Consider the following 19,069-nt stretch of genomic DNA (forward strand, 5'->3'; position numbering starts at 1 on the left):
GGTTAATGTTTGGAGGCGACTAGACCCGCTAGCAGTGACTTTATCAGCCCATCAATCTGGTATCGGCTAGCACTTTCCTGGTAGCTATGGAAATGCTTATAGCAAATCTTCAAGCTAACTGTTATGGACCTGTTTCTCCTTTGCATTTCTGTTTTAAACTGCCGACTCTGTTTATCTGCTCAATAGAATACCGTTAGCAGCTCTAATGGACAGTTAGTATGTTTAGTAATTCCCTGCTGCATGAGTCAACCTATGGTAATTTAAGCCTTGTCCACGCTAGTGCCTTAGCTTATTGTGGAGTGTCTATGGTTATTGGGATGGGAGAAAATAATTAACACCTATTTTGTGTATTCAGCTACAGTATACTTTCAACTTATGACTTGTGGAGGGTATAGGAGATTTTTAATATCTAATTAGAGCTAGACTGCAATTTCTATGGTTGTTTCTCAGCGCTACAGCAGACATACATGCACTACAGCTATCCCCAGAGAGCATTGATATAGCTTCCGGTCAGGACGCGCCGCTGCCAGCGGCCGGGGCGGCGGGGCGCCTACCTTACACAAATCTGCAGCTATTTTGAAGCTTTCAGATCTAACCCTCTATTATGGTAGCGAGAATTGAACCTATGTTAGTGTTGATTCTACATGTCAGGGGGGCTCTAGATATGTTCTAAACACTTTTATTGCGGTCTCTTAGCCACAGCGAATGCATATGCACTTTAAGTTAACCCACTCCGTAAATGATCCGCTGATACCTACTTAGTCTCCCCCCCCACATGCTTTCAAAAATCTAATGCCAATTTGCTGTGTCAAGTCCTAACCATAATCCTGTTATAATTAGCTCTTTTTGCTCTATTTTATATTTAGCGCATTCTGTCCAATTCACCATCCCCCCTCCACTAGTAATGTACCCCCCAAGACTGGAGGGTTAATTATGTTATATCACCTTTAGGTATGGACACTCTAGTACCTTGTTTACTTACCTATCCTGAATGTTACTGCACTATGTTGGCACCCTGAGCCCGGTTCTAATACATCCTAACTACTAATATAAGTTTCATAGCTGGTCTACCCTAGCTGGGATAGTGATACATGTGAGCTTTCGCAACTGATAAATATAGGATTGCCTATTTATCGCAGGACCAACCGTTTTTGTTTTATTATATTTTACCTATAAGGCTCAGTTTTGTGTTATAGCTCCCTGTTGCTCTGTTTGTACACACAAGGAGGTTCATGAAGTTCGAATTTATTGTTATACATATATATATATTTTCATGCTTAATCCAGTGGAGCTAGACTGCTACCTCTCTATTTTTCACTCAGCTCTGGCCGTCAGGCTGCAGAGGCGAGCACATTTGTCGCACATAATATCATTTCCCATATCTGACTAGCTGGCCTCTAATAAGCTTCAATTCTTATAAAAATTAACACTTATGTCCACTACAGTAACCCACATAGGCCATATATTCTTAGAACCTAGTGTAACAATTAACATCTGTACTGCCTTAACATTAAAATAAAGGAGGAAAAAAAAAAAAAAAAATGTATGGACACATAACATATACCCTTAGGTTCTTCGAGAATCTATAACCACCACCTCCCCCCCCCCATATCCAGTGAACCTCCTAGAAGAGGATGACGTATTACGCGGCTTCTCTTGCCTATGCCGCAATTTTAAACACCCCTTAATATCTACCTTTATTTGACACCACAGTATTGACTCTAACTATTGCACCCCATTCAGCAGGACTGAACCACATAATCTGTCGCTTCACTTAGGAACAGGTCTTTCAGTGCTGTTAATATTTCAAAGGTGGATTGCCTATTAGACCATGTTATACAGAAAATGAGGTTCCAGTCTTCTACATTGTCTTGTGTGTAATGTGAATTTTGTATCCCTATATGGAAGCTGTCAAACTACACTGTACTATTTTCATGTTTTCTGATATGTTGTAATATTTCGCACAACCTCAATAAAAAATTTAATAAAAAAAATAAAAAAATAAAAAAAAAATAAATAAAAACCGAATTTAAACGCTTAGTAGATTTAGTATCAAGAGGACTAGATTCCTCCATCTCTAATGCGATTAAAACTTCTTTAAGTAAAGAACGAATAAATTCCATTTTAAATAAATATGAAGATTTATCAGTGTCAATATCTGAGACAGAATCCTCTGAACCAGAAAAATCATCATCAGAAACAGACAAATCAGAATGATGATGTTAATTTAAAAATTAATCTGAAAAATGTGAAGTTTTAAAAGACCTTTTACGTTTACTGGAAGGAGGAATAACAGACATAGCCTTCCTAATAGATTTAGAAACAAAATCTCTTATATTAACAGGAACATCCTGAGTATTAGATGTTGATGGAACAGCAACAGGTAATGGTATATTACTAATGGAAATACTATCTGTATTAGCAAGCTTATCATGACATTCATCACAAACTACAGCCGGAGGGACAGTTACCACAAGTTTACAGCAGATACACTTAACTTTGGTGGAACCAGCATCAGGCAGCGTTTTTCCAGAAGTAGCTTCTGATCCAGGGTCAATCTGAGACATCTTGCAATATGTAAGAGAAAAAACAACATATAAAGCAAAATCTATCAAATTCCTTAAAAGGCAGTTTCAGGAATGGGAAAAAATGCCAATGAACAAGCCTCTAGCAACCAGAAGCAAATGAAAAATGAGACTTAAATAATGTGAGAAAAAAGGTGGAGACAAAAATGACGCCCACATTTTTTAGCGCCAAAAAAGCCGCCCACATTATTGGCGCCCAAATGCTTTTGGAGCCAAGAATGACGCCGACATTTTTGGCGCAAAACGTCAAAAAAATTACGCAAACACGAACAACTTCCGGCGACAAGTATGATGCCGGAAATGACAATTTTTTGCGCCAAAAAAGTCCGCGCCAAGAATGACGCAATAAAATGAAGCATTTCAGCCCCCGCGAGCCTAACAGCCCACAGGGAAAAAAGTAAATTTTTAAGGTAAGAAAAAATGTTTTAATTCATATGCATTATCCCAAATAATGAAACTGACTGTCTGAAATAAGGAATATTGATCATCCTGAATCAAGGCAAATAAATGTTTAAACACATATATTTAGAACTTTATATAAAAGTGCCCACCCATAGCTTAGAGTGTCACAAAAAATAAGTCTTACTTACCCCAGGACACTCATCTACATGTAGTAGAAAGCCAAACCAGTACTGAAACGAGAATCAGTAGAGGTAATGGTATATAAGAGTATATCGTCGATCTGAAAAGGGAGGTAAGAGATGAATCTCTGCGACCGATAACAGAGAACCTATGAAATAGATCCCGTAGAAGGAGACCATTGAATTCAAATAGGCAATACTCTCTTCACATCCCTCTGACATTCACTGCACACAGAGGAAAACCGGGCTCCAGCCTGCTGCGAAGCGCATATCAATGTAGAATCTAGCACAAACTTACTTCACCACCTCCATGGGAGGCAAAGTTTGTAAAACTGATTTGTGGGTGTGGTGAGGGGTGTATTTATAGGCATTTTGAGGTTTGGGAAACTTTGCCCCTCCTGGTAGGAATGTATATCCCATACGTCACTAGCTCATGGACTCTTGCTAATTACATGAAAGAAAATAATTAAATGCATTATCCCAATAATGAAACTGACAGTCTGTATTGAAAAGGAATACTGATTATCCTGAATCAAGGCAAATATAAGTCTAGAGACATATTTAGAACTTTACATATAAAGTGCCCAACCATAGCGCAGAGTGTCACAAAAAAATAAGACTTACTTACCCCAGGACACTCCTCTACATGTAGTAGATAGCCAAACCAGTACTGAAACGAGAATCAGTAGAGGTAATGGTATATAAGAGTATATCGTCTATCTGAAAAGGGAGGTAGGAGAAGAAATCTCTACGACCGATAACAGAGAACCTATGAAATAGATCCCCTAGAGGTAGACCATTGTATTCAAATAGGCAATACTCTCTTTACATCCCTCTGACATTCACTGCACTCTGAGAGGAAAACCGGGCTTCAACCTTTTTGCGAAGCGCATATCAACGAAGAATCTTAAGCACAAACTTACTTCACCACCTCCACGGGAGGCAAAGTTTGTAAAACTGAATTGTGGGTGTGGTGAGGGGTGTATTTATAGGCATTTTAAGGTTTGGGAAACTTTGCCCCTCCTTGTAGGAATGTATATCCCATACGTCACTAGCTCATGGACTCTTGCTAATTACATGAAAGAAACAGACATTTTTAACTTAGGACTAACATGTCTAAAACCACTTCTGAAAAAGTAATAGAGTATCAATTCCAGAAAGTTCCCGAAGGAAACAAAATAAAAGACATCCCATCAAATATAAATAAAATATAAGGCAACCCGGAGGTTAACGCCCAAAGAGACACGGGCCTACCCGCAGGACCAGCCAAACTGAGCCCTATCTTACAAAACTGGGAAAGATCTCAAACAAATGACAATCAGGAGATTACTTCATCCCTACATGTCTAATGAGGTGCACTATTCGAATTATCAGACTATATTCGAATTATCAGACTAAAAATCCCTGTAACTGGTAACGATAGGGTCATTCAATAACTGAAAAACATGTCTGAGCAACACACGAAAGCGCGCAATCTTGTAACGAAAGGCACAACACTCAGGGACAGATACCCCCGCGGGGAACTGTAGAGGCCCTCCCCAAGGCTTAAGGCCCAGGACAATAGGGCACGAGCACATTCTCAAATAAACGTCTGGACTCTGCAGACAAGCAATCGCCAACATTATGTGGAAGCGAAAACGTGCTGCAACCCCTGGGGGAAACTCCACCCCGCATGGAGGAACCATAAACTGGGTTACCCGCATGTGCAGAAGTATGATTTGGTAGGGAACTCGCCTCTTGGAAGACAGGACCCCCAGAGGCGGAAGGCTCAGCAGTCCCTCGATTCCCTGACCCCGAGGGCCCAGGCGCTCTGAAATGGCATACGGAACAAAACTAGTTGACAGGAGTCAACGAGGCCACCCCGGATTCATCACCGGACACAGAATCTGAATGTGAAATCAAAATAGTCTCAGCATCAGAATCCTCCATAACTGGACAGAGGATATTTAAATATGGACTAAAGTAGTAAAAGAAAAACAGCACCTGACACCCACAATGGCTGGGGCACTCACCAACTTCTATGGCCAGACCCCAGCGGAGTAGAAAATTTCCTTAGCCACGCTGTCGGGAATTCGGAAATGGAAAAACGGAACATAACCACGCCCGAACACAAGGTGAACCATACAGTACAAAAAAAGCGCACCCAACCAAAAAGCTGCGTCACTACCAAAGGCCTAAATGTTCCATCACACATAAGCAGGTTGAATCACAAACATGATTATAACCCCCCCCTGTTCAATAACCTCCCTCAGGAGATATTAACCCTCGATTCCAAGATACTAAAAGAGACTCACTGAGACCCTTATGCATAAGTTAGTCCCGCAAGGTGGTAGCCTCTCGGGAAAACAGAATTTATGTTTACCTGATAAATTACTTTCTCCAACGGTGTGTCCGGTCCACGGCGTCATCCTTACTTGTGGGATATTCTCTTCCCCAACAGGAAATGGCAAAGAGCCCAGCAAAGCTGGTCACATGATCCCTCCTAGGCTCCGCCTACCCCAGTCATTCGACCGACGTTAAGGAGGAATATTTGCATAGGAGAAACCATATGGTACCGTGGTGACTGTAGTTAAAGAAAATAAATTATCAGACCTGATTAAAAAAACCAGGGCGGGCCGTGGACCGGACACACCGTTGGAGAAAGTAATTTATCAGGTAAACATAAATTCTGTTTTCTCCCACATAGGTGTGTCCGGTCCACGGCGTCATCCTTACTTGTGGGAACCAATACCAAAGCTTTAGGACACGGATGAAGGGAGGGAGCAAATCAGGTCACCTAAATGGAAGGCACCACGGCTTGCAAAACCTCTCCCAAAAATAGCCTCAGAAGAAGCAAAAGTATCAAACTTGTAAAATTTGGTAAAAGTGTGCAGTGAAGACCAAGTCGCTGCCCTACATATCTGATCAACAGAAGCCTCGTTCTTGAAGGCCCATGTGGAGGCCACAGCCCTAGTGGAATGAGCCGTGATTCTTTCGGGAGGCTGCCGTCCGGCAGTCTCGTAAGCCAATCTGATGATGCTTTTAATCCAAAAAGAGAGAGAGGTAGAAGTTGCTTTTTGACCTCTCCTTTTACCGGAATAAACAACAAACAAGGAAGATGTTTGTCTAAAATCCTTTGTAGCATCTAAATAGAATTTTAGAGCGCGAACAACATCCAAATTGTGCAACAAACGTTCCTTCTTTGAAACTGGTTTCGGACACAGAGAAGGTACGATAATCTCCTGGTTAATGTTTTTGTTAGAAACAACTTTTGGAAGAAAACCAGGTTTAGTACGTAAAACCACCTTATCTGCATGGAACACCAGATAAGGAGGAGAACACTGCAGAGCAGATAATTCTGAAACTCTTCTAGCAGAAGAAATTGCAACTAAAAACAAAACTTTCCAAGATAATAACTTAATATCAACGGAATGTAAGGGTTCAAACGGAACCCCCTGAAGAACTGAAAGAACTAAGTTGAGACTCCAAGGAGGAGTCAAAGGTTTGTAAACAGGCTTAATTCTAACCAGAGCCTGAACAAAGGCTTGAACATCTGGCACAGCTGCCAGCTTTTTGTGAAGTAACACAGACAAGGCAGAAATCTGTCCCTTCAGGGAACTAGCAGATAATCCTTTTTCCAATCCTTCTTGAAGGAAGGATAGAATCTTAGGAATCTTAACCTTGTCCCAAGGGAATCCTTTAGATTCACACCAACAGATATATTTTTTCCAAATTTTGTGGTAAATCTTTCTAGTTACAGGCTTTCTGGCCTGAACAAGAGTATCGATAACAGAATCTGAGAACCCTCGCTTCGATAAGATCAAGCGTTCAATCTCCAAGCAGTCAGCTGGAGTGAAACCAGATTCGGATGTTCGAACGGACCCTGAACAAGAAGGTCTCGTCTCAAAGGTAGCTTCCAAGGTGGAGCCGATGACATATTCACCAGATCTGCATACCAAGTCCTGCGTGGCCACGCAGGAGCTATCAAGATCACCGACGCCCTCTCCTGATTGATCCTGGCTACCAGCCTGGGGATGAGAGGAAACGGCGGGAACACATAAGCTAGTTTGAAGGTCCAAGGTGCTACTAGTGCATCCACTAGAGCCGCCTTGGGATCCCTGGATCTGGACCCGTAGCAAGGAACTTTGAAGTTCTGACGAGAGGCCATCAGATCCATGTCTGGAATGCCCCACAGCTGAGTGACTTGGGCAAAGATTTCCGGATGGAGTTCCCACTCCCCCGGATGCAATGTCTGACGACTCAGAAAATCCGCTTCCCAATTTTCCACTCCTGGGATGTGGATAGCAGACAGGTGGCAGGAGTGAGACTCCGCCCATAGAATGATTTTGGTCACTTCATTTTTGTTCCCCCCTGATGGTTGATGTACGCAACAGTTGTCATGTTGTCTGATTGAAACCGTATGAACTTGGCCCTCGCTAGCTGAGGCCAAGCCTTGAGAGCATTGAATATCGCTCTCAGTTCCAGAATATTTATCGGTAGAAGAGATTCTTCCCGAGACCAAAGACCCTGAGCTTTCAGGGATCCCCAGACCGCGCCCCAGCCCATCAGACTGGCGTCGGTCGTGACGATGACCCACTCCGGTCTGCGGAATGTCATCCCTTGTGACAGGTTGTCCAGGGACAGCCACCAACGGAGTGAGTCTCTGGTTCTCTGATTTACTTGTATCTTCGGAGACAAGTCTGTATAGTCCCCATTCCACTGACTGAGCATGCACAGTTGTAATGGTCTTAGATGAATGCGCGCAAAAGGAACTATGTCCATTGCCGCTACCATCAAACCGATCACTTCCATGCACTGTGCTATGGAAGGAAGAGGAACGGAATGAAGTATCCGACAAGAGTCTAGAAGTTTTGTTTTTCTGGCCTCTGTCAGAAAAATCCTCATTTCTAAGGAGTCTATTATTGTTCCCAAGAAGGGAACCCTTGTTGACGGAGATAGAGAACTCTTTTCCACGTTCACTTTCCATCCGTGAGATCTGAGAAAGGCCAGGACAATGTCCGTGTGAGCCTTTGCTTGAGGAAGGGACGACGCTTGAATCAGAATGTCGTCCAAGTAAGGTACTACAGCAATGCCCCTTGGTCTTAGCACAGCTAGAAGGGACCCTAGTACCTTTGTGAAAATCCTTGGAGCAGTGGCTAATCCGAAAGGAAGCGCCACGAACTGGTAATGCTTGTCCAGGAATGCGAACCTTAGGAACCGATGATGTTCCTTGTGGATAGGAATATGTAGATACGCATCCTTTAAATCCACTGTGGTCATGAATTGACCTTCCTGGATGGAAGGAAGAATAGTTCGAATGGTTTCCATCTTGAACGATGGAACCTTGAGAAACTTGTTTAAGATCTTGAGATCCAAGATTGGTCTGAACGTTCCCTCTTTTTTGGGAACTATGAACAGATTGGAGTAGAACCCCATCCCTTGTTCTCTTAATGGAACAGGATGAATCACTCCCATTTTTAACAGGTCTTCTACACAATGTAAGAATGCCTGTCTTTTTATGTGGTCTGAAGACAACTGAGACCTGTGGAACCTCCCCCTTGGGGGAAGCCCCTTGAATTCCAGAAGATAACCTTGGGAGACTATTTCTAGCGCCCAAGGATCCAGAACATCTCTTGCCCAAGCCTGAGTGAAGAGAGAGAGTCTGCCCCCCACCAGATCCGGTCCCGGATCGGGGGCCAACATTTCATGCTGTCTTGGTAGCAGTGGCAGGTTTCTTGGCCTGCTTTCCCTTGTTCCAGCCTTGCATTGGTCTCCAAGCTGGCTTGGCTTGAGAAGTATTACCCTCTTGCTTAGAGGACGTAGCACTTTGGGCTGGTCCATTTCTACGAAAGGGACGAAAAACAGAATTTATGTTTACCTGATAAATTTCTTTCTCCAACGGTGTGTCCGGTCCACGGCGTCATCCTTACTTGTGGGATATTCTCTTCCCCAACAGGAAATGGCAAAGAGCCCAGCAAAGCTGGTCACATGATCCCTTCTAGGCTCCGCCTACCCCAGTCATTCGACCGACGTTAAGGAGGAATATTTGCATAGGAGAAACCATATGGTACCGTGGTGACTGTAGTTAAAGAAAATAAAATATCAGACCTGATTAAAAAAACCAGGGCGGGCCGTGGACCGGACACACCGTTGGAGAAAGAAATTTATCAGGTAAACATAAATTCTGTTTTCTCCAACATAGGTGTGTCCGGTCCACGGCGTCATCCTTACTTGTGGGAACCAATACCAAAGCTTTAGGACACGGATGAAGGGAGGGAGCAAATCAGGTCACCTAAATGGAAGGCACCACGGCTTGCAAAACCTTTCTCCCAAAAATAGCCTCAGAAGAAGCAAAAGTATCAAACTTGTAAAATTTGGTAAAAGTGTGCAGTGAAGACCAAGTCGCTGCCCTACATATCTGATCAACAGAAGCCTCGTTCTTGAAGGCCCATGTGGAAGCCACAGCCCTAGTGGAATGAGCTGTGATTCTTTCGGGAGGCTGCCGTCCGGCAGTCTCGTAAGCCAATCTGATGATGCTTTTAATCCAAAAAGAGAGAGAGGTAGAAGTTGCTTTTTGACCTCTCCTTTTACCTGAATAAACAACAAACAAGGAAGATGTTTGTCTAAAATCCTTTGTAGCATCTAAATAGAATTTTAGAGCGCGAACAACATCCAAATTGTGCAACAAACGTTCCTTCTTTGAAACTGGTTTTGGACACAGAGAAGGTACGATAATCTCCTGGTTAATGTTTTTGTTAGAAACAACTTTTGGAAGAAAACCAGGTTTAGTACGTAAAACCACCTTATCTGCATGGAACACCAGATAAGGAGGAGAACACTGCAGAGCAGATAATTCTGAGACTCTTCTAGCAGAAGAAATCGCAACTAAAAACAAAACTTTCCAAGATAATAACTTAATATCAACGGAATGTAAGGGTTCAAACGGAACCCCCTGAAGAACTGAAAGAACTAAATTGAGACTCCAAGGAGGAGTCAAAGGTTTGTAAACAGGCTTGATTCTAACCAGAGCCTGAACAAAGGCTTGAACATCTGGCACAGCTGCCAGCTTTTTGTGAAGTAATACCGACAAGGCAGAAATCTGTCCCTTCAGGGAACTTGCAGATAATCCTTTTTCCAATCCTTCTTGAAGGAAGGATAGAATCCTAGGAATCTTAACCTTGTCCCAAGGGAATCCTTTAGATTCACACCAACAGATATATTTTTTCCAAATTTTGTGGTAAATCTTTCTAGTCACAGGCTTTCTGGCCTGAACAAGAGTATCGATAACAGAATCTGAGAATCCTCGCTTCGATAAAATCAAGCGTTCAATCTCCAAGCAGTCAGCTGGAGTGAAACCAGATTCGGATGTTCGAACGGACCCTGAACAAGAAGGTCTCGTCTCAAAGGTAGCTTCCAAGGTGGAGCCGATGACATATTCACCAGATCTGCATACCAAGTCCTGCGTGGCCACGCAGGAGCTATCAAGATCACCGACGCCCTCTCCTGCTTGATCCTGGCTATCAGCCTGGGGATGAGAGGAAATGGCGGGAACACATAAGCTAGTTTGAAGGTCCAAGGTGCTACTAGTGCATCCACTAGAGCCGCCTTGGGATCCCTGGATCTGGCCCCGTAGCAAGGAACTTTGAAGTTCTGACGAGAGGCCATCAGATCCATGTCTGGAATGCCCCACAGGTGAGTGACTTGGGCAAAGATTTCCGGATGGAGTTCCCACTCCCCCGGATGCAATGTCTGCCGACTCAGAAAATCCGCTTCCCAATTTTCCACTCCTGGGATGTGGATAGCAGACAGGTGGCAGGAGTGAGACTCCGCCCAAAGAATAATTTTGGTTACTTCTTCCATCGCTAGGGAACTCCTTGTTCCCCCCTGATGGTTGATGTACGCAACAGTCGTCATGTTGTCTGATTGAAACCGTATGAACCTGGTCCTCGCAAGCTGGGGCCAGGCCTGGAGAGCATTGAATATCGCTCTCAGTTCCAGAATATTTATCGGTAGAAGAGATTCTTCCCGAGACCAAAGACCCTGAGCTTTCAGGGATCCCCAGACCGCGCCCCAGCCTATCAGACTGGCGTCGGTCGTGACAATGACCCACTCTGGTCTGTGGAACATCATCCCTTGAGACAGATTGTCCAGGGACAGCCACCAACGGAGTGAGTCTCTGGTTCTCTGATTTACTTGTATCTTCGGAGACAAGTCTGTATAGTCCCCATTCCACTGACTGAGCATGCACAGTTGTAATGGTCTTAGATGAATGCGCGCAAAAGGAACTATGTCCATCGCCGCCACCATCAACCCGATCACTTCCATGCACTGAGCTATGGAAGGAAGAGGAACGGAATGAAGTATCCGACAAGAGTCCAGAAGCTTTGTTTTTCTGGCCTCTGTTAGAAAGATCCTCATTTCTAAGGAGTCTATAATTGTTCCCAAGAAGGGAACCCTTGTTGACGGGGATAGAGAACTCTTTTCCACGTTCACTTTCCAGCCGTGAGATCTGAGAAAGGCCAGGACAATGTCCGTGTGAGCCTTTGCTTGAGGAAGGGACGACGCTTGAATCAGAATGTCGTCCAGGTAAGGTACTACTGCAATGCCCCTTGGTCTTAGCACCGCTAGAAGGGACCCTAGTACCTTTGTGAAAATCCTTGGAGCAGTGGCTAATCCGAAAGGAAGCGCCACGAACTGGTAATGTTTGTCCAGGAATGCAAACCTTAGGAACCGATGATGTTCCTTGTGGATAGGAATATGTAGATACGCATCCTTTAAATCCACCGTGGTCATGAATTGACCTTCCTGGATGGAAGGGAGGATAGTTCGAATGGTTTCCATCTTGAACGATGGGACCTTGAGAAATTTGTTTAAGATCTTGAGATCTAGGATTGGTCTGAACGTTCCCTCTTTTTTGGGAACTATGAACAGATTGGAGTAGAACCCCATCCCTTGTTCTCTTAATGGAACAGGATGAATCACTCCCATTTTTAACAGGTCTTCTACACAATGTAAGAACGCCTGTCTTTTTATGTGGTCTGAAGACAACTGCGACCTGTGGAACCTCCCCCTTGGGGGAAGTCCCTTGAATTCCAGAAGATAACCCTGGGAGACTATTTCTAGCGCCCAAGGATCCAGAACATCTCTTGCCCAAGCCTGAGCGAAGAGAGAGAGTCTGCCCCCCACCAGATCCGGTCCCGGATCGGGGGCCAATATTTCATGCTGTCTTGGTAGCAGTGGCAGGTTTCTTGGCCTGCTTTCCCTTGTTCCAGCCTTGCATTGGTCTCCAAGCTGGCTTGGCCTGAGAAGTATTACCCTCTTGCTTAGAGGACGTAGCACCTTGGGCTGGTCCGTTTTTACGAAAGGGACGAAAATTAGGTCTATTTTTTGCCTTGAAAGGCCGATCCTGAGGAAGGGCGTGGCCCTTACCCCCAGTGATATCAGAGATAATCTCCTTCAAGTCAGGACCAAACAACGTTTTCCCCTTGAAAGGAATGTTTAGTAGCTTGTTTTGGAAGACGCATCAGCCGACCAAGATTTCAACCAAAGCGCTCTGCGCGCCACAATAGCAAACCCAGAGTTCTTAGCCGCTAACTTAGCCAATTGCAAAGAGGCGTCTAGAGTGAAAGAATTAGCCAATTTGAGAGCATTGATTCTGTCCATAATCTCCTCATAAGGAGGAGAGTCACTATCGAGCACCTTAAGCAGTTCATCAAACCAGAAATATGCGGCAGTAGTGACAGGGACAATGCATGAAATGGGTTGTAGAAGGTAACCCTGCTGAACAAACATCTTTTTAAGCAAACCTTCTAATTTTTTATCCATAGGATCTTTGAAAGCACAACTATCCTCTATGGGAATAGTGGTGCGTTTGTTTAAAGTAGAAACCGCTCCCTCGACCTTGGGGACTGACTGCCATAAGTCCTTTCTGGGGTCGACCATAGGAAACAATTTTTTAAATATGGGGGGAGGGACGAAAGGAATACCGGGCCTTTCCCATTCTTTATTAACAATGTCCGCCACCTGCTTGGGTATAGGAAAAGCTTCTGGGAGCCCCGGCACCTCTAGGAACTTGTCCATTTTACATAGTTTCTCTGGGATGACTAAATTTTCACAATCATCCAGAGTGGATAATACCTCCTTAAGCAAAATGCGGAGATGTTCCAATTTAAATTTAAATGTAATCACATCAGATTCAGCCTGCTGAGAAATGTTCCCTAAATCAGTAATTTCTCCCTCAGACAAAACCTCCCTGGCCCCCTCAGATTGGGTTAGGGGCCCTTCAGAGATATTAATATCAGCGTCGTCATGCTCTTCAGTAACTAAAACAGAGCAGCCACGCTTACGCTGACAAGGGTTCATTTTGGCTAAAATGTTTTTGACAGAATTATCCATTACAGCCGTTAATTGTTGCATAGTAAGGAGTATTGGCGCGCTAGATGTACTAGGGGCCTCCTGAGTGGGCAAGACTCGTGTAGACGAAGGAGGGAATGATGCAGTACCATGCTTACTCCCCTCACTTGAGGAATCATCTTGGGCATCATTGTCATTATCACATAAATCACATTTATTTAAATGAATAGGAATTCTGGCTTCCCCACATTCAGAACACAGTCTATCTGGTAGTTCAGACATGTTAAACAGGCATAAACTTGATCAGAAAGTACAAAAAACGTTTTAAAATAAAACCGTTACTGTCACTTTAAATTTTAAACTGAACACACTTTATTACTGCAATTGCGAAAAAACATGAAGGAATTGTTCAAAATTCACCAAATTTTCACCACAGCGTCTTAAAGCCTTGAAAATATTGCACACCAATTTTGGAAGCTTTAACCCTTAAAATAACGGAACCGGAGCCGTTTTAAGCTTTAAACCCCTTTACAGTCCCTGGTATCTGCTTTGCTGAGACCCAACCAAACCCAAAGGGGAATACGATACCAAATGACGCCTTCAGAAGTCTTTTATAAGTATCAGAGCTCCTCTCACATGCGACTGCATGCCATGCCTCTCAAAAACAAGTGCGCAACACCGGCGCGAAAATGAGACTCTGCCTATGCTTTGGGAAAGCCCCTAAAGAATAAGGTGTCTAAAACAGTGCCTGCCGATATTATATCAAAATACCCAGATAAAATGATTCCTCAAGGCTAAATATGTGTTAATAATCAATCGATTTAGCCCAGAAAAAGTCTACAGTTTAAATAAGCCCTTGTGAAGCCCTTATTTACAATCGTAATAAACATGGCTTACCGGATCCCATAGGGAAAATGACAGCTTCCAGCATTACATCGTCTTGTTAGAATGTGTCATACCTCAAGCAGCAAGGGACTGCAAACTGTTCCCCCAACTGAAGTTAATTGCTCTCAACAGTCCTGTGTGGAACAGCCATGGATTTTAGTTACGGTTGCTAAAATCATTTTCCTCATACAAACAGAATTCTTCATCTCTTTTCTGTTTCTGAGTAAATAGTACGTACCAGCACTATTTGAAAATAACAAACTCTTGATTGAATAATGAAAAACTACAGTTAAACACTAAAAAACTCTAAGCCATCTCCGTGGAGATGTTGCCTGTACAACGGCAAAGAGAATGACTGGGGTAGGCGGAGCCTAGAAGGGATCATGTGACCAGCTTTGCTGGGCTCTTTGCCATTTCCTGTTGGGGAAGAGAATATCCCACAAGTAAGGATGACGCCGTGGACCGGACACACCTATGTTGGAGAAATTAGGTTTATTTTTTGCCTTGAAAGGCCGATCCTGAGGAAGGGCGTGGCCCTTACCCCCAGTGATATCAGAGATAATCTCTTTCAAGTCAGGGCCAAACAGCGTTTTCCCCTTGAAAGGAATGTTAAGTAGCTTGTTCTTGGAAGACGCATCAGCTGACCAAGATTTCAACCAAAGCGCTCTGCGCGCCACAATAGCAAACCCAGAATTCTTAGCCGCTAACCTAGCCAATTGCAAAGTGGCGTCTAGGGTGAAAGAATTAGCCAATTTGAGAGCATTGATTCTGTCCATAATCTCCTCATAAGGAGGAGAATCACTATCGACCGCCTTTATCAGCTCATCGAACCAGAAACATGCGGCTGTAGCTACAGGGACAATGCATGAAATTGGTTGTAGAAGGTAACCCTGCTGAACAAACATCTTTTTAAGTAAACCTTCTAATTTTTTATCCATAGGATCTTTGAAAGCACAACTATCCTCTATGGGTATAGTGGTGCGTTTGTTTAAAGTGGAAACCGCTCCCTCGACCTTGGGGACTGTCTGCCATAAGTCCTTTCTGGGGTCGACCATAGGAAACAATTTTTTAAATATGGGGGGAGGGACGAAAGGAATACCGGGCCTTTCCCATTCTTTATTAACAATGTCCGCCACCCGCTTGGGTATAGGAAAAGCTTCTGGGAGCCCCGGGACCTCTAGGAACTTGTCCATTTTACATAGTTTCTCTGGGATGACCAACTTGTCACAATCATCCAGAGTGGATAATACCTCCTTAAGCAGAATGCGGAGATGTTCCAACTTAAATTTAAACGTAATCACATCAGGTTCAGCTTGTTGAGAAATGTTCCCTGAATCAGTAATTTCTCCCTCAGACAAAACCTCCCTGGCCCCATCAGACTGGGTTAGGGGCCCTTCAGAACCATTATTATCAGCGTCGTCATGCTCTTCAGTATCTAAAACAGAGCAGTCGCGCTTACGCTGATAAGTGTTCATTTTGGCTAAAATGTTTTTGACAGAATTATCCATTACAGCCGTTAATTGTTGCATAGTAAGGAGTATTGGCGCGCTAGATGTACTAGGGGCCTCCTGAGAGGGCAAGACTCGTGTAGACGAAGGAGGGAATGATGCAGTACCATGCTTACTCCCCTCACTTGAGGAATCATCTTGGGCATCATTGTCACATAAATCACATTTATTTAAATGAATGGGAATTCTGGCTTCCCCACATTCAGAACACAGTCTATCTGGTAGTTCAGACATGTTAAACAGGCATAAACTTGATAACAAAGTACAAAAAACGTTTTAAAATAAAACCGTTACTGTCACTTTAAATTTTAAACTGAACACACTTTATTACTGCAATTGCGAAAAAACATGAAGGAATTGTTCAAAATTCACCAAATTTTCACCACAGTGTCTTAAAGCCTTAAAAGTATTGCACACCAAATTTGGAAGCTTTAACCCTTAAAATAACGGAACCGGAGCCGTTTTTAACTTTAACCCCTTTACAGTCCCTGGTATCTGCTTTGCTGAGACCCAACCAAGCCCAAAGGGGAATACGATACCAAATGACGCCTTCAGAAAGTCTTTTCTAAGTATCAGAGCTCCTCTCACATGCGACTGCATGTCATGCCTCTCAAAAACAAGTGCGCAACACCGGCGCGAAAATGAGGCTCTGCCTATGATTTGGGAAAGCCCCTAAAGAATAAGGTGTCTAAAACAGTGCCTGCCGATATTATTATATCAAAATACCCAGAATAAATGATTCCTCAAGGCTAAATATGTGTTAATAATGAAACGATTTAGCCCAGAAAAAGTCTACAGTCTTAATAAGCCCTTGTGAAGCCCTTATTTACGATCTTAATAAACATGGCTTACCGGATCCCATAGGGAAAATGACAGCTTCCAGCATTACATCGTCTTGTTAGAATGTGTCATACCTCAAGCAGCAAGAGACTGCTCACTGTTCCCCCAACTGAAGTTAATTGCTCTCAACAGTCCTGTGTGGAACAGCCATGGATTTTAGTGACGGTTGCTAAAATCATTTTCCTCATACAAACAGAAATCTTCATCTCTTTTCTGTTTCTGAGTAAATAGTACATACCAGCACTATTTCAAAATAACAAACTCTTGACTGAATAATAAAAACTACAGTTAAACACTAAAAAACTCTAAGCCATCTCCGTGGAGATGTTGCCTGTACAACGGCAAAGAGAATGACTGGGGTAGGCGGAGCCTAGGAGGGATCATGTGACCAGCTTTGCTGGGCTCTTTGCCATTTCCTGTTGGGGAAGAGAATATCCCACAAGTAAGGATGACGCCGTGGACCGGACACACCTATGTTGGAGAAACATTCACATTACAGTACATTGACGAATAAAGTAAAATGAAACGATCTCACCGGAATCTACGCCATGGAACAGGAACACGGCCCTTCAAGTGTGACAGATAGTAGCATCGCCTCCGCCATGGACTTGAGAGAAAAAAGCAGGCAGCAAAGCGAAGTTAGACAACGCCGATTGCTTGAGGAGCTGTTAATATGAGTCGGGATGGTTTTGCAGAAAGAAACTCCCTGCCTCTCCGGACTCAAACTTTCATCCAAGCCCTCACAGAGAGGCTGACTACTTAAAACTCCTGTCCCATGCCAAAGAGTACTACCCTCCATAGGAGACAAAAACAAAAATTATGACGCTTCTCTGCCATCCTCCTGGGACGAAAGGCAAAGAATGACTGGGGGATGAGGGGAGTGGGAGGAGTATTTAAGCCTTTGGCTGGGGTGTCTTTGCCTCCTGGTGGCCAGGTTCTTATTTCCCAAAAGTAATGAATGCAGCTGTGGACTCTTTCAATTTAAGAAAAAAATTTGTATGGTCATTACAACTTTGCTAAAACAACAAATCTAAAGGTGGCCTAAGACTTTTGCAGAGTACTTTGTGTATATATATATTTTTTTATATTTATTCTTCACCTTTTTCCAGTGGAGGCAAAGACCAGACTAAGTTGCCAGTGAGGTAGGAGAGGTTATTGTGGTTTGAGAATCTCTGCCTCCTCCAAGTGGTAGGGAAGAGTAATTCCCAGGAGTAATGGATCGTGGACTCTAACCACCTGTATGAAAGAAAAAAAATGTATATGCCCACTGGTACAGTGCCAGATATACCGCAAGACCACTGGTTTTCAAACCTGCCCTCAGGCCTTCCTTACAGGTTAGATTTTGAGGATATCTGAACTAGAGCACAGGTGAAATAAACAGCTGATTAGTAAACATGGTTATTTACCTGCTTTCACCAAGGTAATCCTAAACATCTGGCCTGTTAGGGATGCCTGAGGACAGGTATGAAATCCAGTGAGCTAGACCTTAGCCCACTTGCACTGTGCCATTACACCTCTTCACTATATGCCCACTGGTACAATGCCATAAATACTACTGTAATGTCTTATATACCTCTAGGTGTTTTATTAAACCGCTATACTGTAAACCCACTGGCTGTGTCATTACATTGCTAGATTGTAAGCCAACTGGCGCAGTGCTTATTGTAAGGTTCGGTTTTCAGATACACTTGTATCAGCTTTAATGTGTGCTTAGGATTTAGCCTTAGAAATGCATACAAAACGTGTAGCTGCCTATGCCACTGGATGTGCATTCAGATTTACGGAGTGTTTTTTTGATATTCACCAAGTTCTTTTCGAAATAGCTGCCAAGGGCACCATATATGTACTAAGTCATCTCAGAGTGCAGCCGTCTGTCATGCTTTGTATGCACCTTTTAAATATTAACCTACAGTTTTCACCTACATTTTTTTTTAAACATCAGAAACTCTGCATACATTTGTGTCTTCTTCACAACTGCTGCTGATCCATAAAGATCTTACTAACTGCTTGATGTGTGTGTAGGAAGCAAAAGACTTACCTTGGGGCTATCTCCACCTGAGGCATCCTTGTCATTCTCAGATAGGGGGTTCTCTGTCATAAGGTGCAAGTCCGAAGCAGATACTCTACTTATTTTGTATCCCGAAGAACCAGCACCACGGGGGCTTGATGGACAAGAATTTGCAGCACTGAGTGAAGAGACATACTAGTAAGATGGTGTTCAGTAAAGCACATCCAGTCAGATACATATTCAAAGCCACTATGTGCAAAAAAGTGTCAGGACTAGAGAAATGTGTGACACTGCCCATTTAGGGATACTTTACTACTTGTAAGTAGGTGT

General features: G+C 43.4%; 1 protein-coding gene across 1 annotated transcript in view; it reads right to left on the reverse strand.

The window, feature by feature from the left end:
• FOXK2 (forkhead box K2) overlaps positions 1 to 19,069 on the reverse strand; it is a 525,324-nt gene that overhangs the window by 262,856 nt on the left and 243,399 nt on the right. The window contains exon 4 of the mRNA XM_053688868.1: positions 18,770 to 18,917. Coding sequence (XP_053544843.1) covers positions 18,770 to 18,917 — 148 coding nt within the window. The remainder of the gene's footprint in view (positions 1 to 18,769; positions 18,918 to 19,069) is intronic.

This window comes from Bombina bombina, chromosome 1, assembly GCF_027579735.1.
Source record: "Bombina bombina isolate aBomBom1 chromosome 1, aBomBom1.pri, whole genome shotgun sequence".
Lineage (NCBI taxonomy): Eukaryota > Metazoa > Chordata > Amphibia > Anura > Bombinatoridae > Bombina > Bombina bombina.